Below are 20,424 nucleotides of genomic sequence, written 5' to 3' on the forward strand. Positions count from 1 at the left end.
TGTTCATAGGACGTGCCCGTTAGTTTGTTGGTAATAAATTAAAAAAGCCTGCTATCGATGGATGCAGCCTGCTATGCATGCCCAGCTTTGGCATCGATGTAGCCTGCTATGCATGAGAACACCGCCACGCACGCATCTAGTGACCTAGACCTAATCGCATGCATGCACGCCGATATGCGCGCATAGATCCGTGCCGCACGGTTGCCGGTGGATTCAGTCGCTCCGTAGCGTCGTTTCACGTGTCGCAGGCATATGTGCCGATGTCAGAAGGGGCAGGCTGCACACACGCTCGCGTCCATATGTCGAGGCATCGGTTCACGCCGCACGGCTGCCGCTCGCGTCCATATGTCGGTGGAAGAAGGGGCGGGCTGCACGCACGCTCGTGAATGGGAGGCAGGCAGCCGCCAACGCAGAGCACGCAAAAGGGGGAGGCAGGTAGCCGCCAACGCAGAGCACGCAAAGCATGCTCGCATCGATTCACGTTCACACATTGATGATCGCATCGGTTCACGCACGCACTGAGTCACGATCTACGCCATTTGCGCGTGTACCCACTTCGTCTCCACCGGCTATTTAAACTGCCCTTCATTGCCTCTTCTTCTACAGATCCATCTGCGCCTCCCACTTCTCTTCTTCCCCCAAAAGCCAAAGCCGTTCCACTCAGCGAAGCGAGCAAGATGCAGTACAACGGGCCGACGTTCCAAGAGCCGCCCACCGTGCCGGAACGGCGGTACCCCGCCAACATCGTCGTTGAGGCATCGCTCCGCGTGTGGGCGTTCTCACGCTGGAGGGGTAGCACTGAGCTTGCATGGGGGTTCCTCCGTGCGGGCTTCCACCACCTCCCGGCGGGCTCGCTGCCCATGTTCAACCTCGTGGAGCAGCGTCCCCACGCCAACGCTCCAGTGGTAGGGCTCGTCGTCCACTTCACCAACAGGTTCGATGCCTACTACCTGCTCGACAAGGTGTATTGGTGTGGGTGCGAGTTCATCGCATTCACCACCTATAACATCTTCACCGACTTCGAGAGCGTCTTCCCCGCTCACAACCGCATGCACAGCCTCCCGTACTACCTCGACGACAATAGCCTTGAGGAGGACCAGTACTGAAGCCGGCGGCGAAGAAGACGGTGAAGCCGGCGGTTAAGGTGAAGACGACGGTGAAGACATGGCGGTGTTGCCCTAGCTACCCTATCTACTATGTAGTGTGAGTTTGGTGTGTGTGTTGCCCGAGCTAGCTACCCTATCTATGTAAGGTTAATTATTATTATCTATCGGTGTCGTGTTATATGTAAGAACTTATGTTGCCCTAGCAACCCTATCTAAGTTAAGTTATGTGTGTTATATTAATGCTTTGTTATGTTTGTATTTTGTTTGTCCCAAGTTTAGACACGGCTAATTGGCGTGGGAAAAATTAACCAAACTAACTAAAAATGATGTGTTTATAGATGCCTTCTAAAAATAAGAACATATTGTACATTTGTACATGGCTTTGGTTTGAGAGCTCTGTATTTTTTAGGTATTCCAAGAATACTTTGGTTTTTATAAATATTGAAGTATCAAATACTTTGAGATGTTTGGCTTTAGTCAAAAGTGTAGTTTTAACTACACTATGTTTGAAGTATATAAAAAAGGGGGTTGGACCTCTTTTTCCAATCATGAAGTATTGGTTCGCTAGGCATAATAATACTGCGGTTTGCAAATACTTTGATTCTAAAAAATGAAGGGACCCATAAAGGAAAGCCAAAAAAATTCCTCAATGAGATAGAAGAGATTGGGTAATCAAATTAATGAAAAAAGCAATCAGAAACAAAAAAGAACAAAGCAATCGTTCCTAAACAAAAAAATAAACATCGCTTGTTTCTGGGCCTCATTTATCCTTTGTGGGTCTATTGCAGCTTGATTCTCTTTGGGCTCGCGAACTAGGTTTTTTTCTAGCAGAACTGACGAACTCGAGGATAAAAGTTTGGCAAGTGCGAGAGAGAAGAGATGAACTTGATGTATATCCCTTGTGCTGCTCAAGTACTGCTTACTGTCATCTGACGAGCTAGGCTATGATCCAACACTCGAGGTTATTAGCTAACAAAATAATCCTATCACTGAATTGGTAGTTGTCTTCTGCCGAAACTGAAAGTGTCGAAACTTAACAGTAAACTGCATACATTTAGAGATCGATAGTTGCATTTGAGATAAACAGACTTGGATTGCTAAACAGTGGCAACAACAGTAGACAAATATCTCTAACGAGAGATGGCCATCAAGTAAAAAATTCCTTGAGCAAGTATTCCTAAAGCTATCAGATTGGATTGCTTCTTCAACTCAATCAGCTGCTTGAAGTTCTTGTTCATCTTCTTCAATTCCGTCTTCAGTTCGACATCTACCATCGTCGGGTATTCCAGACGCGCTGCTGCTGCCGGAGCGGCACTGTCATGGAGCAGATTGAACTCACGGATTGCATTCCCCCTCGAATCCAGCAAGCCCAACCCTCGAAGCCTTTGGATGTAATCATCCATCCACTTGAAATGGTGGCATTTCTTCACGATCTGAAAACGAAATCATGTAACCTAAATCCAAATCTGAAAGATTTTTTGAGAAATTAGAGATAAAGGATGCGATGAAAACTCAAATCTAACCTACCCCTCCGGCTTGCTCTCGCATTTGACGAACTCGCGCCCAAAGTTCCCATTCTTCTCCTCCTTCGAAGTCAACCGCTTCAGTGGCGCAGTCCGTGGGCAGTCAGTGCATCGAGTCATCGGCACTGGACCATACACCGGCCACGTGGAACGGGGGGCTGACGAGGAGGTCGACATATCGCCCGAGAGGAAGAAACAGAGGAATTGCTTGAGAGGAAGAAGAACGAGAAGATGGGGGAAAGAAACAGAGGAATTGCTCGATCTGCTCGATGCCTTTGTCTGTCAGATGGAGAAGAGGAGAAGGGGAAGCTATATTGACGATTTGCCACATTGTATTTTGTAGTTTGAATATTTGAACCAACTCTTAACACTGACATGTGGTGGTCATGTGCGAAAAATACAATTTCATATGTAAAGTGGGGCAGATCGTAAAAACCCGAGAAGGACAGTGCAGTAGCCATTCAGGATGCATCACGCGGATCGCGCATGCCTGCCCCACATCTGACGGGTGGTGTTTGGCGCTTGGTAGGATCCGACGGCGGACGTCCGATGCTAGGGTTTGGAGCATTTCTGTGGGGTTATGAGCGAGTCAACGGGGTTATTAGGGTTTGACCAGATTTCAAATGTCCATAACTAAATTAGAAAAAATCGCAAAAATATAAAACAAACGTAGTTCGTCCGTTTATGAGACCTAGTTACCATAAAAAATATAAAATAGGTATAGGGGCGTTTTTTTTGAAAAATCATGTTTTGAAGTGATCCATCGAAATCAAGTTCAAATGTTTTTAAAAAATTCAAAAAAATCAAAATGTTGTAATTCTTGTGCACATAGCCGTCATATGTGACAAGGTTATGAGAAAAAAAATATAAACTTGGTGTAGGTCATTTTCATGAAAAAAAGGCTTCACATAAATGAGCTATCACCTATGAACATGTTCGGAGTTCGTAGAATAGGGATAGAGGGTTTAGGGTTTGAAAAAAATCAGAAAAATTTCCATAGCTTCATTTTGGAGTGAATAAGAAGGATCTGAACTTACTTTTTCATTTTCATATCTAAAACGTGTTATTTGACGGTTTTGAATTAAAAGCATATTTTTCAAAAAAAATATAGTAATATGAGTATTAATCAATAAATAGTGAGACTTCGTTTTTACCCTATATATATGGAACAAGTGTTAATAAAAATATATATGCCTCATTTAGGAAAGGTAAAAAAACTTGATTTCAAATAGGGCTGTTTACCCTAGCTTTCGAGCTCGTTTCTAGCACATTTCTCATTCGGACTGTTCACCTACGAACATTGGACTTCAAATGCTCGATCAAATACACCGCATAGAGCAATGAACCTCCAATGTTCAACTTCAACTTTGGCTCGAATCCAAATTTTGGCCCTAAATTCAAATATTGATTTAAATTCAAATTTTGATGGAAATTTGAATTCTGACTCAAATAAGAAACCAAAGTAGAAGCAACATTATTACAACTGATAACTTTTCACAGTAGCTCAAATCTACCAAGTTTTAAGATGCCAACATCTTAATAGAAATCTACCAAGTTTTAAGCGATCGACTCGCCCTCAAATTGACAACACAAACATTTCCCAACAACTTAATTCAAATTTTCGACTTGCTCCTTGTGTTTGCAGCTGGCTTCACCGTCTTGCTCCTGGTTTCCCTAGTTGAGATGCTCTTTTCTTTCAGACTCTTGTTCCTTTTGATCTTGGGCTTTACTTGGGGTTTTCCCCGTGGAGGTGCTGATGGAGTAGTTCCACTCGCCGAGCACTTGACGATCATTTGACGGTCATCTATGGGTTCAGTAATCTTTAAAGGCACAATTGGAAAAATTTCCCCCTCCTCTTCCTCTCTTATAGCTTCAAAACCATCAAAGGCCATGGTTTCAAAATCTTCTGCTTCTTCATCTCTTGGCCTTTTCTCCCTAGATCTGGTAAATAAAATTATAAGCCATAGGCAAAAAAGAGAATAAATACAAACAAAAGGGTAGCTGCATTCTACAAATGCAAACACATACCAAGATGCTTCATTTGCTGCTGCATTCTCCACTGCTTCATTTGCTGCTGCATTCTCCACTGCATCTTCAATCTCCATTGTTGCTGCATTCTCCTTAGCATTGGCTGCTGTCCATATTTTCTCCTCTCCAAATGATGCATCCACTGCATTGGTACAAAGCTAGCAATATGCCCCAGAACTCCACATTTTTGCAAGCACGCTTCTTTGGTAGACGACCCTCCTCACTTGCTCTAATCCTCTGGTTCCTTGGTGTTCCTGGTGGTCTAGTAATGACAGGAGGGTGGAGTTTGAACCCTGGATCTACTATGTTCCATTGATCTTTCCCCAATAGTGCAGGCACATTGTCAGCATAAGCAGCCATAAATTTGGCAACAGAGAAATACTCAGAGCAATATTGATCAACTTCACCATCTGCATCCCCGATAACGGTCATCAGATGTAGGGCATGTATGCATGGCTTCCCACGGATCTGCCATTGCCTACAAGTACATTCTCTAGTACTTAGGTTCACAGGATACCTCCATACCCTATTTTTAGTGTCAGTATAGGTAACCTCTCCCTCATATGTACCAGATCGAATACATTTCATCTTCAGTCCTCTTGCCTTCAAGTGCAATGCCTTAATCAGTGATGGGAGCTTTTGATGACCAACATATTGTGTTTCTGTAATTCTTTTGGGAAGAGCCATCTTTATCATGATCATTTGCCTCATCTTGTCAAATGCTTGCCACAACAAGAGCCCTTTCACTGACTTGAACTTTGAATTGAAGCATTCTGCAAGGTTACTGGTCACATAATCTACTTTGCAGATTTCGTTGAATTTGCTTCTTGACCACACCTTGCCATGATGTGCATCCATGTACTCCTTCACAAGAGGATTTTGAGCATACAACACTCTCAAATGGTGTTCATGCTTCCTTTTGCTGCATGTGTATGATGCTGGCCATAAGTTCTCATCATAAACTTTACCTTTGAACTTCTTTTTGAAATTATGCGCTAGGTGTCGCATACATTCCCTATGCTCCACTCCAGGGAATACAATTTCCACTGCACTCTCTAAACCCTTGCAAGCATCTGTGTGTATAGCTAAACCTGGGGGTGTGCCTATAATGTTGCGCAACTGCTGCAGAAACCAGACCCAACTTTCCTCAGACTCTGCCTCCACCACACCAAATGCAACTGGGAATAGCCAGTTGTGTCCATCAACTGCAGAAGCTGCTACTAGCTGTCCTCTCCATCTTCCAGTCAAATGTGTAGCATCTACAGCCAAATAAGGCCTGCAACCATCTAGAAACCCCTGCCAGCAAGCCTTGAAACAAACAAAAGCCCTTCTGAAGCACTCCTTCTGAAATGACTTCCCTTTTATTTTGAATGGAACTATATGCTTGTCAATCTCTACAACACTCCCTGGACTTGCCATCTCCACTTCAGCTTTGAAAGTGTAAAGTAGCTGAAAACTATCATTCCATTGACCATTAATTCTATCAAGAGCCTTTTCCCTAGCATTGAAAATTCTCATGAAAGGAATTTCTATCTTGTACTTCTCAAAAAGCTTCCCATGGAGTGCTGTTGGACCAAGTACAGGTTCTTCTCTCAGCCAATCCAGTATAGCATCTGCCACCCACCTAGTTTTTGCTAGCTTGGTTTTGGCCTTCCCCCCTCCCCCTCCAGGTGGACAGGTGTGCTTGTGTGGGTTTTTCTTTATCTGAAACCACTGTTCAAGAATTCGGCGAATAAATCAGTTAACGGGCCAGTTAACCTCTACTCGCTAGGTGCCCGACTCGAATAGTGCCTATTCGTGGTGTTAACTGCCCAAGCCGATTAACGGGCCTATCAGGCCGAGTAATCGGTTGTCAGACCGATTAGTCGCCTTGACCAGTTAACCGGTGGAAACCAAAGCCCAATATTTTGGCCCGCTCAGCCCCCTCCCGCTCCTACCTCCTACATTAGCTAGGTTTTGGCTCCTAGCGCCCCTCCCACTCCTTTTCCCATCCAGCCCCGATCTGGCTGGCGGCTGGCAGGTCCTCGCCGGCGCCCGGTCAAGTAGCTCTTCCGCTGCATGCTACAGTAGCCCTGCCGGCCGCCGCTAGCCTACCTGCTTGAGGGAGTCCTAGATTAGGGGGTGTCCGGGTAGCCGGACTATACGTGGGATAGACAAGGTTGCTACTTCGTGGACCCTTCGTGGGTGGAGCCCTCCGTGGACTCGCGCGACCGTTACCCTTCGTGGGTTGAAGTCTCCATCAACGTGGATGTAGGATAGCACCACCTATCCGAACCACGGGAAAAACATCCATGTCTCCAATTGCGTTTGAATTCTCCAAACCCTTCCCTTTACATTCTTGCAAGTTGCATGCTTTACTTTCCGCTGCCAATATACTCTTTGCATGCTTGCTTGAATTGTGTGATGATTGCTTGACTTGTCCTACAATAGCTAAAATCTGCCAAGAACTAAAATTGGGAAAAGGTTAAGTTTTTATTTGGTCAAGTAGTCTAATCACCCCCCCTCTAGACATACTTTCAATCCTACAAGTGGTATCAGAGCTTTGGTCTCCATTTGCTTTGATCTCCATAGCTTTTGGTGGTCATAGCCTTGGTTTCACAACCTAGGAGAGTATGGCGTCTAGCGAGGGAAATTATCACCATAGAGGTCCTTACTTTGATGGTACTAATTTTGCTAGTTGGAAGCATAAAATGAAAATGCATATTCTTGGACATAACCCCGCCGTTTGGGCTATTGTGTGTGTTGGTTTGCAAGGTGACTTCTTTGATGGGAAAGAACCAAACCGTGAAGCTACCGCGGATGAGTTGAAGATGTTGCAATACAATGCTCAAGCTTGTGATATTCTCTTCAACGGATTGTGCCCCGAAGAATTCAACAAAATCAGCCGTCTTGAGAATGCAAAGGAAATTTGGGACACTTTGATTGATATGCATGAAGGTACCGACTCCGTCAAGGAATCCAAGTTGGATGTGCTTCAAAGTCAACTTGACAAGTTCAAAATGAAGGATGGTGAAGGTGTCGCTGAAATGTACTCTAGGCTTGCTCTCATCACAAATGAGATTCCCGGCTTAGGAAGTGAAGAGATGACCGATAGGTTCATCATCAAGAAGATTCTAAGAGCCTTGGATGGAAAATATGATACCGTGTGCACATTGATCCAAATGATGCCCATTTACAAAGATCTCAAGCCAACGGAGGTGATTGGAAGAATTGTTGCTCATGAGATGTCACTTAAGGATGAAGAGGAACTTCACAACAAATCAAGTGGTGCCTACAAAGCCTCATGTGAAGCCCCTACATCATCAAGTGAGAAACAAAACTTCAATGAAGAATTGAGCTTAATGGTGAAGAACTTCAACAAGTTCTACAAGAGTAGAAGCAAAGATAGAAGCTTCAAGTCAAGGTCCTACAATGACAAAAGATCTTCTAGTCGAGAGCGAAACTGCTATAGTTGTGGAAGACCCGGACACTATTCCAATGAGTGTACGGCTCCCTACAAGAGAAGAGAAGATTCTCCAAAAATAAGAAGCAAAGAATCACCACCAAGAGAGAGAAGGAGTAGAGATGATCGTTATGAACGAAGATACTCACGGAGAAGCAAGGATTCGGAAAGGAAGGAAAAATCATCAAGGAGCTACAGAAAACTAAGACATTAAGCTCATGTTGGTGAATGGGTATCCGGCTCCGACTCCGACAGCCACTCCGAGAGAAGTTATCACTCCGACTCCGAAGATACTCAAGATGAAGGTGTTGCCGGTCTAGCACTTGTGTCAACCAACTCCTACGACATATTTGACTCACCAAATGAAGGAATTGGAAGATGCTTCATGGCCAAAGGTCCTAAGGTAAGACACCCCGAGTATGTTGATTTCAATAGTGATGAAGATGACTTGTTAGGTGATGATTTGCTTGTTGACAACTCTAGTGATGAATACTATGATGAAACGTCAATTAATCATGCTAATCAAGATAAAACGAATGACAATGATAAGGAGAAGATTGAGGCTCTAACTAAAGAACTAAACACTCTTAAGTTAGCTCATGAAACTATCTTCGAAGATCATCGAGAACTTTTAAGAGCTCATGAGAAATTACGCTTTGAAAAGCTCAATCTTGAGCAAGAGCATGAGTTCTTAAAAGCAATCAATAATGATCTCCGCAAGAAAAGTTCTTCTTACATTGCCAAGCGTTTACTCTTATCTACTTACACGCCTCAAGTCAAGTCTAGTAACGAGAACAAGAAGGATTCTTCCTCTAGCAGTAACAATGATCATGCTAAATCCAATATTGTTGCTTCTAGTAGTTCTCTTGATTCCACTAATGATTCTCTTAGCCAAGTTACACTTGAGCAAGAAAATAGCTTATTGAAGGGAATTATAGAGAAAGGAGTGTACAAAAGCCTTGCCGGGAGTAAGCAATTCGAGGAAATTGTGCGCAAGCAAGGAATGCACCGGAAGAATCAAGGTGTTGGTTTTGAACAAAAGTTCAATGCCAATGGAGTTGAGTGGGAAGAAGATCAATACCCCAAGACAAAGTTTGTTCCTCAACAAGAGAAGTATGATACTTCTTTCAAGGGGACACAAGCTCAAGATGATCTTCCACCACAAGACTACAAGCAAAAAGGCAAGGACAAGCTTCAAGAGGAAATTGATGCATTTGAAGAAGCTCCTAAGACCTTAGTCAAGTGGATTCCCAAGACTACTTCAAGTTCCACTTCATCAAGTACGACTACAATTCCAAGGATTCCCATCAAGATGGTGTGGATCCAAAAGAAGAAGAACTAGAGAGTTCTTGAGGGTGACTCCGCCAACATACTTCACTCTTATCATTTTGGCAAGAACAAGTGCAATCAACTTCCACATCTTGCACTAGTTCAAGGAGTCACAAACCCTCTTGTTGGTAAGACAAGGGACAAGGTAACCTAAAAGTTTTCATGGACATCATCTTGTGTGTGCATCACTCTATGTCTATGGATATCCTTGTTTGTTCCTTGTGGGACTAACCCATGTAGGTATTGAAAGTGCAATTCACTCAAATGGATAGCTCCAAGTGATCTACATCAACATTGAGCATCCACATCTTCAACATCTATATGAAGTCATCATCGACAAAACCTGAGGTTAGTTCATCCCTCTAAGGGGGGATATCACATCTAGGGGGAGCTTTACTCTAAGACTTGAGCTAAAGCAACTCTAAAGATGTGAACACAACAATGCTTTATGTAAAAGTGGTAACCCCACTTGAGCTTAAACGATGAGTATGACCTATGATCAAGTGTTCTCACTTGACTCCTAAGTCAATATGCTCATATATAGATGACCTTGTCATCGCAAATTGCTTGATAGATGCTAGAATTGGTTGTGCATGCCTTGTCACATATTTCATTTGCCATCTTATTGTGTGAGCATGCTGGTTGCATATTTTACTCATTCGAGGACATCCACTTGTTGTTTTGATTGTTTGGTTTTATTTCCTTTTGCCAAGTGGATGGACAAGAATGCCTAAGAACCTCCTCTAGCTATCTATGCTTTTCTCGTCTCAAACTCTATTCATGCTACTTCACAAAATTTGATCAAGTCAGATTCGAACCACTCTGTGTGAGGAGCGCTCGGAGTCCCCGATTCGTCATAGACTTAAACTTCCAAAACCTCTTTATGATTCTCGGTCTGACCGATACCCCACTTTCGGTCCTACCGAGATCATTAAGTTGATCTAGGTTTTCGATCTCGGTGCAACCGATTTGAACCTTTCGGTCACACCGAGTTGCAACAACTGTATACAGTTTTGCATCTTGGTGCCACCGAGCTGTTCCACTCGGTCACACCGACAGGGTCGGGCTATATATAGTCACGGGCAAAAATTTGGAAATTTCTCCGAACCCCTTCGCCCGTGCGATAGCCTGCTCTGCCAACGTGGTCTCCGGATCGTCTCCTCGCTGCCAGCCGCCTCCAGTCGCTGGTCTCCGTCGCCGTCAACGGGAATTCTACCCCGCCATTGCCGCCGTAACGAGTCTCCGCCGAACTAGGGTATGGACTCGATCTTTGTGCTATTCCCCAATCCGATTCTTAGCACATTGTGATCATCATGATTCTTGCCACGATTGAAACACTCCTATCCAGTCAATGCGCTCGTAGATTAGGTTTGATTCAAAAATTTTAGGGTTAGGTTTCTGCCGAAACCATCTCGGACCCACCGAGTTGAAAAACTCGGTCCCACCGATTTGGCTTATGCCATTGCACAAGTGAGACTCGGTCTGACCGAGAATTACTTATCGGTGTGACCGATTTTGGAACTTTGTGAAACCCTAGCAGTCTCGGTGCCACCGAACTGTGACTCGGTCTGACCGAGTTCACTAGTTTAGGTTCCAAAATTGCTTCGGTATCACCGAGTTTAAAAATCGGTAGATCCGAGATGATTTCAGTGGGAAACTAAAACTAAGTTTTTGGATCATTCTTTTTGCAAAAATCTCTGCATTTTGTGATGCTCATCCACTCTACCTCATCTATAAACTATTCACAGGGTCAGTAGTCAGCTTGTTCATCATGTCAGACCAGAGTGATAGCCAGAACTTGTCAGAGCAGCAAGTGCAGATGAGTGAGGGCACTAGTCCCTCCAGCTCTTCAGATGATGGCAGCAGGAGCACCCCAAGCAATTTGCCAAAAGCTGCCACCAGACAAAGGAAGAAGAGAACCTCAGAATCAGAGGATGAAGACTATGTGGCAGAAGAGGAAGCAACTTCCAAGAGAGTTGAGCCAGCACAGGGCATAAAGCCAGGGATGAAAATCAAAAGGCCAGTAGGCAGGCAGCCTATGTCAAAGGCCAGAGCTTCAACTGAGAAGCCCACTCCCATAGAGCCAGTTGCTGCTGAAGGAAAGAAAAGGAAGGAAAGAGTCAAGAAGACCGTAGCCAGAGTGCTTGGAAAGGCTTCCATCATGGAAGAAGAGGAAGAAGAAGAGGTAGCTGCACCAGCACCTAAGGCACCCAAGCTGATGGGTGATGCCATAAGATCAGGGGCAGCTGCTTCCTAGGCCAAGCCAGCTCCAAAGCCAAAGCCAAAGAGAAATACAAGAAGCATCCCAGCTGCTGAGAAGAACAAGGCCCCAGTGCCTGAGACTGTTGTTGAAGAAGAAGATGATGAAGAGCAAGTACTCAGAAAGCTCAAGCCCAAGATCCCAGACCACAACGATGCTCATCCTGTGGCTGAGGATATGAAGCTCAGGAGAGACTCAGGGCTGAGGAAGTGGAGAGAAGCAGACCCGTATGCTTCAAGGAGAAGAACTGCTGTGGATTACAGGTTTCACACCAAGGAACAGCAGGACTTCTATGAGACAGTTTTGTTGGACAAGAAGCCAATTGTATGTGATATGAGATGGGTTGATTGGGAGTACATCAAGGACAATGAAGAACACTACCTTGGAGTGTATGACAGCTTCAATGCTTGTGGAGTAGCAGACTTTGTTGGGCAGAAGCTCACAAAGTGGAACGAGGAACTGATCATGCAATTCTACTCCATCGCACATTTTTATCCAGATGGCAGAATTGTATGGATGTCTGAGGGTACGAGGTACCAATCTACAGTTGCTGAGTGGGCACAGCTTATCAATGCCCCAGAAGAGCATGAGGATGACTTGGATGTATATGCCAAGAAGAAGATGGATCATAACTCAATGTCAAACATGTACAAGGAGATCCCAAATGAAGCACTTGATACCTTCAAGTTTGGCTCAGTGCATTATCTTCTGTCAGGGCTGCCAACTATCAATTGGATCTTGAGGCACACCTTATTGCCCAAGTCTGGAGATCACAAGATGATCAGAGGCCATGCAATCAACTTACTACATATCTTTGATGTGCCACAGAAGTTCAAGGTGATGAGCCTCATGGTAGAGACAATCAAGAGGACAACAGCAGACCAGAAGAGGAGCTGTGGATATGTCCCACAAATTCAGGAGCTCATTAACTCCAAGATGGGCACAGGCATATACTTATTGGACAAGGAACACCTGCCCATCCGTCCAGATTTTGAAGATAATCAAGTTGTTATGACTGAGAATGAACCATCATCAGCACAAGCACAAGCAAAGAAGGAGAAGGCAAGGAAGGAGAAAGCTGCCAAGATGCCAACTCAAGAGGAGGCATCTGAGTATTTCTTGAAAACCAAACAAGAGCAGCTTGGTTACCTAATTGCATCCACCCTGTGGATTGAGAAAGGACTAGCCACCCTAACTCAGAACCAGGCAATCCTAGAGAGAATCATGGAACAAAAGTTCTATGACTTGGATGTCAAGGTGACAGAGATTCAGACTGCAGTGGAGCAGCTCCAGGATGACATGCAAGAGAGGAGAGGCAAGACTACAACTGATGCCTTTGCCAGAGTGCCACGAGGTCCGAGGTCGTCTGCAGTGCCAGTTGCTGACCCCAGAGCCACCACGTCTGCACCAGCTACAGCTTCAGTTCCACCAGCTCCAGCATCTACTTCAGCCTCAACTCCGACCACGTCTACAGAAGGCTTCGTCCTTGGAGTGCTCCGGACTCCACCACCACCTGAAGATCAAGCCTGAGCGTCGATCTAGCACTATGCATTTTCTAGGAACTTTTTGGTAACTTGTTGCCAAAGGGGGAGAAAAATGTATAGATCATAGGCTTCGAGAGAGAGTGTGTTGCTTTTATTCTCTCTTGCTTTATTTGGTGGTTTTTTGAACTTTGTTTGCTTTTGAGTGCTTGAGATTCTATGTCATTGCTCGTGAGACATTGATGATCATGTGTTCGATCATAAGCTACACTTAATGTTTGCTTAATGCTATTATCTTATCTATCTTATGTGATCATTCACTATTCTTGGTGATGAGTGCATGTATTTCATTCTTATCATTTTAAGCGCTCCACCAAGATGTATGTGACATGGAAGAGTAACCCATGACTCTAACTCTTTGTGCATTTGCAGTCCAAAGCAAATTTTAGATATGCACAAATTTAGGGGGAGCTCTTACTTGTCACATACTTCTCAAAGCGACGATATATTTCATGCTTATTATCATTTGTTGAAGCTTTGATCTATATGTTGTCATCAATTACCAAAAAGGGGGAGATTGAAAGTGCAACTATCCCTAGGTGGTTTTGGTAATTCATAACAACATATAGCTCATTGAGCTAATGCTATTCCAAGATGATTATTTCTGGAAAGCTCAATGATTGGCATGGCATGGATGTGAAACTGGAACCCTCAAAATGCTAAGGACAAAAGATTGGCTCAAGCTCAAAAGATCAAGACTCTTCATTTTATATTTTAGTGATCCAAGATCACATTGAGTCTTTAGGAAAAGCCAATACTATCAAGGAGGGATGAGGTGTTGCTTAATGAGCCTCTTGCTTCATGTGCTTAGTGATATGCTCCAAAAACCCTCAACTACTTTCCCATATCCACATATGACCTAAACCCTAAGCCAAACTCGGTCCTACCGATTCTTTCTATCCGGCGCCATCGAGTTTCACTTGTCATAAGCCACTGCCAAACCCTAGCAATTCGGTTCTACCGATAGGGATCTCGGTCTCACCGAGATGGGATTGCAAACTCTCTGTTTCCCTTTCGTAACTTTTCGGTCTCACCAAAAGAGCGAATCGGTCCCACCGAGATTGCAATGTAAATTCAGTGTTTCCTTTTTGTAACTTTTTGGTCTCACCGAAAGAGAAAATCGGTCCCACCGAGTTTGCCTGACCAACTCTCTGGTTAGCTAATTACCAAAATCGGTCTCACCGAGTTTGTGTAATCGGTCTCACCGAGATTACGTTATGCCCAAACCCTAACCATATCGGTCCTACCGAGTTGCATGTTAGTCCCACCAAAAATCTCTAACGGTCACTAGGTTTACCTTTTCGGTCCGACCGAGTTTGTTGATTCGGTCCCACCGAGATTGGAAAACTATGTGTAACGGTTGGATTTTGTGTGGAGGCTATATATACCCCTCCACCTCCTCTTCATTCGTGGAGAGAGCCATCAGAACACATACACAATTCCAACTCATATGTTCTGAGAGAGAACCACCTACTCATGTGTTGAGACCAAGATATTCCATTCCTACCATATTAATCTTGATCTCTAGCCTTCCCCAAGTTGCTTTCCACTCAAATCTTCTTTCCACAAAATCCAAATCCTATGAGAGAGAGTTGAGTGTTGGGGAGACTATCATTTGAAGCACAAGAGCAAGGAGTTCATTACCTACACACCATTTGTTACTTCTTGGAGAGTGGTGTCTCCTAGATTGGCTAGGTGTCACTTGGGAGCCTCCGACAAGATTGTGGAGTTGAACCAAGGAGTTTGTAAGGGCAAGGAGATCGCCTACTTCGTGAAGATCTACCGCTAGTGAGGCAAGTCCTTCGTGGGCGATGGCCATGGTGGGATAGACAAGGTTGCTTCTTCGTGGACCCTTTGTGGGTGGTTGCTTCTTCGTGGACCCTTCGTGGGTGGAGCCCTCCGTGGACTCGCGCAACCATTACCCTTTGTGGGTGGAGCCCTCCTTGGACTCGCGCAACCATTACCCTTCGTGGGTTGAAGTCTCCATCAACGTGGATGTAGGATAGCACCACCTATCCGAACCACGGGAAAAACATCCGTGTCTCCAATTGCGTTTGAATTCTCGAAACCCTTCCCTTTACATTCTTGCAAGTTGCATGCTTTACTTTCCGCTACCAATATACTCTTTGCATGCTTGCTTGAATTGTGTGATGATTGCTTGACTTGTCCTACAATAGCTAAAATCTGCCAAGAACTAAAATTGGGAAAAGGTTAAGTTTTTATTTGGTCAAGTAGTCTAATCACCCCCCCTCTAGACATACTTTCGATCCTACACTAACCCTCTCCGGTGTCTATATAAACTGGAGGGGTTTAGTCCGTAGAACAACTTCATCATACAACAATCATACCTTAGGCTAGCTTTTAGGGGTTAGCCTCCTTGATCTAGTGGTAGATCTACTCTTGTACTACCCATGTCATCAATATTAATCAAGCAGGACGTAGGGTTTTACCTCCATCAAGAGGGCCCGAACCTGGGTAAAACATTGTGTCCCTCATCTCCTGTTACCATCCGGCCTAGACGCACAGTTCGGGACCCCCTACCCAAGATCCGCCGGTTTTGACACCGACATTGGTGCTTTCATTGAGAGTTCCTCTATGTCATCGCAATAAGGAAGGATGCCTCTTCCCGTCTTTAAAGACGGCGCCGTTACTAAGGGAGCCTTGGCTGTCGGCCAAACTCTCCGGCTAGGCGGTTTTCTCATGACCGCCTGTTCGGCTGTTGCACCGACGGTGACCTCTCGGGTCATCAAAAGCAATCTTCACGTCAGCTCGGAACTCGTCGAGCAGTTAGATCCAATGGAGCTCTCTTCCGTAAACGAGCTCTTGGATCGCATCGCCGCCTTGGGGGTCACTACGGATTATGACCAGGTTGGACTTAAACCCGATCTAAGAGAAATTAATTCTCCCCAAGTCACCCATCACGTTGCCGTAGTAGAGGCATAGTGCGGCGACTCTTCATCTATCTTAAGGACTAGCTACATCCGGATTCCAGATCCCTCCAAGCCGGATACCCACGGAGGGGAGGATGTAACTCAAGACCTGAACTTAGAATCAGGCAACGGGCTAGATTCACTGGACAACATCCAAGAATCCAAACCTCAGAGTTCGGAAACTCCTTGGCCTCTGAGTCTTAGATTGGGTGAAGTTCCGGATTTAATTCCACCCACCCGCCCGAACATAAGCGATCTATCCCAAATCAGGCAAAAGCCCAAAGAAACAGTACATCATTACTGGGCAAGGTTCCTCCTGGTTATGAACAGGATAAAGGACTGCCGCGAGGAAAACACAATCTCAATTTTCTGCAATAATTGCACGGACAAGGGAATCCTCAACGCCACAGGTCGTCGTGATCTTACACGCTTCGCTGACTTGGCATCCATAGTACAAAAGTACTGTGTGATGGAAAGCGCCCAGAAAACCGAAACTAACTTTTGGGACAATACGGCCCTGAATAGAAACCTCGTCCGAAATAAAAGGGTGCATCATCATTAGACACCCGGGTTAAAAACCAAAAAACCAAAACCCTCTACAGGGCATGGAACCGTACTGGAGGGATGGCTTAATGGACCCTGTAAAATTCATAGTACAGAGGACGCCACACCAACTCATAGCCTTAGAGCATGTTGGATACTCCGGCAGGTGGCCAAAAGGGGCGAAGATCTCCTAATTCCGGAGGCCGCAGAAAGCCACCTCAGGGACTCCAGTAGAGTCTTAACAGTCTTCGAGACTTTCGCATCAAATAAAATGCGAAAAAGAACACTCCGCAGCTTCGCCGAAGTCTATCAAGTAGCAACAATAAACCCATGGAGTGACACGGCTATCACCTTTAATGCCAGCGACGAACCTAAAATCCGAACAACTCGAGCACCAGCCGCATTGGTACTCAGTCCTATAGTGGACGGCTTTCGCCTCACCAAGGTACTCATGGATGGAGGCAGCCGATTTAACCTCATTTATGAGGAAACCCTTCAAAAAATGGAAATAGACTGGAACCGCATTGAGCGAAGTAGCACAACCTTCATAGGAATAATCCCCAGTCGGGAAGCACGCTATACAGGAAAAATCACACTAGATGTGGTGTTCGGCACGCCGGATAATTATAGGTCCGAAGAGGTCACATTCCAAGTGGCCCCGTTCAGCAGCGGATACCACGCTCTGCTGGGGCGGGAAGCATTTACAATCTTCCAAGCAATACCCCATTACGGGTACATGAAGCTCAAGATGCCCGGGCCGAACGGAATCATCACTCTCGCTAGTGATCCGGACATAGCACTCCGCGCCGAAAACAAGACAGCCGCACTGGCCCTTGAGGCACTGTCCGAAGCCCTAGCGGCTGAGGAACTGACTACGCTGCGCTCCACGGTAAACAGGGACGATGTGATACTCGACAAAAGATCCAAGTCCACCTCCTTTAAACCAGCGGATGAAATAGTCAAATTCCAGGTCCATCCAACGGACCCCAATAAAATAGCTTCCATCGGGGCACAATTAAACCCCGATGTAGATGCCGCACTGTGAGAATTCCTATGGGAGAACTAGGACATTTTTGCATGGCACCCTTTGGACATGCCCGGAATCCCACGCAGGCTGGCCGAACACAGCTTAAATATCCTAAAAGGATTCAAACCTGTCAAACAAGCCCTTCGGCGTTTCTCTGAACCCAAGAGACAGACAATGGGAGAGGAGCTAGCCAAACTATTGGAGGCCGGATTCATCAGAGATATAAAACATCCGGACTGGCTAGCAAACTTGGTGATGGTACCAAAGAAGGACAAATCCTGGCGCCTGTGCGTTGACTTCAAAGACCTTAACAAGGCCTGCCCAAAGGATCCCTTCCCCCTCCCCCGCATCGATCAAATTATCGACGCCACTGCAGGACACGATTCGTTGTGCTTCCTCGACGCATACTCCGGTTACCATCAAATCAAGATGGCCAAGTCAGACCAAGCCGCAACGGCATTCATCACCCCATACGGCCCATTCTGCTTCAACACAATGCCTTTCGGGCTCAAAAACACCGGCGCAACATATCAGCGCATGATTCAGACATGTCTGGCAAACCAGATCGGTAAAACAGTAGAGGCATATGTGGATGATGTGGTCGTAAAAACAAGACGTGTCGAATCTCTAGTAGACGACTTGAGACTTACATTTGACAACCTCCGAGCATTTGACATCAAGCTAAATCCGGAAAATGCGTTTTCGGCGTTCCAGCCGGAAAGCTCTTGGGCTTCATTGTATCCGGTAGGGGAATCGAAGCAAATCCAGCTAAGATCCGAGCTTTGTCACAATTGGATATCCCAAAGGACCTCAAACAAATACAAAAATTAACCGAATGCGTGGCGGCTCTAAGCCGCTTTATCTCCCGGTTGGGAGAAAAGGCGCTACCCCTCTATCGCCTCCTTCAGCGCACCGAACACTTCGAGTGGACGGACGCCACCACGGCCGGACTCGAGGAAATAAAAGCCATATTGGCAACAAACCCCGTCCTGGCCGCGCCAAACATCGGCGAACCAATGCTATTGTACATTGCAGCAACCCATCAAGTTGTCAGCGCAGTACTCGTCGTCGAGCGGGAAACGGACGGACAGAAATTCCCCCTTCAAAAGCCGGTTTACTATGTGTCCACTGTCCTCACCCCATGCAAATCACGGTACCCACATTATCAAAAGATTGCATATGCGGTATTCATGGCATCCCAGAAGCTACGACACTACTTTCAAGAGTGTTCAATCACAGTAGCATCGGAAGTACCACTCAATGATATTATAAACAACCGTGACGCAACGGGCCGGATTGCAAAATGGGCCATCGAGCTCCTCCCGTTCGACATAACTTATAGGCCACGGCGAGCTATCAAGTCACAAGTTTTGGCCGACTTCGTCGCAGAATGGACGGAGGCCGAACTCCCTAAAGAGTACGGCACATATTCAAACTGGATCATGCACTTCGACGGTTCCAAAGTGTTGGCCGGACTAGGGGCCGGTGTCGTTTTGACGTCCCCCACAGGAGACACAGTTCAATATGTACTCCAAATTATGTACACGGACTCCAACAATGCAGCCGAATATGAGGCCCTTTTACATGGTCTCCGGATGGCAGTATCCATGGGCATTCAACGCCTAGAGGTGCGTGGGGATTCGAACCTCGCGATATCCCAAATAAATGAAGACTTCGATGCCAAGGATCCAAAAATGGCAGCTTACCGCAACGCCGTCCTCAAAATGTCAGCTCGTTTGAAGGGCTCGAATTTCACCATATAGCCCGAGAAAACAATCAGGCGGCAGACGTCCTGGCACGCATCGGCGCAAAACGCGATGCGGTCCCCCCCAACATCTTCCTGGAAAGGCTGTTTAAGCCATCCATAGTATGGGAAGGGGAACATGGCAATATTAGTCCGGACCCAACCGCACTATCCGACGCCGAACAATCTGACATAGTCGGAGGCCCTGCCAATGAAATAACAACCTCAGCCCACGTACTAATGGTCGTTATCGCCCCGTGGACAGAACCATTCCTAGCCTACCTTAGTAGGCAGGAACTCCCAGAGGACCAAAACGAGGCATGCTGTATAGTGCGGCGATCTAAAGCCTATAAAGTCCATGAGGGAGAACTTTACAAGAAAAGCACTACTGGAGTCCTTCAAAGTGCATCTCCGAAGAGGAAGGGCGGAACCTACTGGCTGAAGTTCATGCCGGACTTGGTGGCCATCACGCTGCAGCCCGGTCCCTTGTAAGCAAGGCTTTCCGTATAGGCTTTTATTGGCCGACGGCCCGGGTGGACGCTCAGGACTTGGTCCATAAATGCGTTGGTTGCCAGCTTTTTGCAAACCAAAGCCATATGCCACCCACCGCCCTCCAAACTATCCCCATCACTTGGCCTTTCGCGGTCTGGGGGTTGACATGCTGGGACCCCTTAAAGGCGGAACCCACAAGAAAAAATACTTACTGGTCATGGTGGATAAGTTCACCAAATGGACAGAAGCCAAGCCTGTTAAGACGGCCGAATCCGGACCTGTGATAGACTTTATATCCGGGGTCGTACACCGTTATGGCATCCCCCACAGCATCATCATCGATAACGACACGAACTTTACGGCCGATGAGGTAAAACTCTGGTGCAAAAACATGGGCATCAAGCTCGATTATGCTTCCGTCTATCACCCACAAACTAACGGTCAGGTCGAACATGCAAA

The 20,424-nt window shown here is 45.8% G+C and overlaps 1 protein-coding gene across 1 annotated transcript; it reads right to left on the reverse strand.

The window, feature by feature from the left end:
- Positions 1–4,242: 4,242 nt before the first annotated feature.
- LOC147992126 (uncharacterized) lies at positions 4,243–6,175 on the reverse strand. The gene is given in 3 exon segments (XM_087539772.1): positions 4,243–4,817; positions 4,820–4,846; positions 4,849–6,175. Coding segments are annotated over 3 exon segments (1,929 nt in total).
- Between the last annotated feature and the right edge of the window lie 14,249 nt (positions 6,176–20,424).

The sequence above is a fragment of the Triticum urartu genome, chromosome 1A, assembly GCF_056163025.1.
Source record: "Triticum urartu cultivar PI428250 chromosome 1A, HENAU_Tu73, whole genome shotgun sequence".
Lineage (NCBI taxonomy): Eukaryota > Viridiplantae > Streptophyta > Magnoliopsida > Poales > Poaceae > Triticum > Triticum urartu.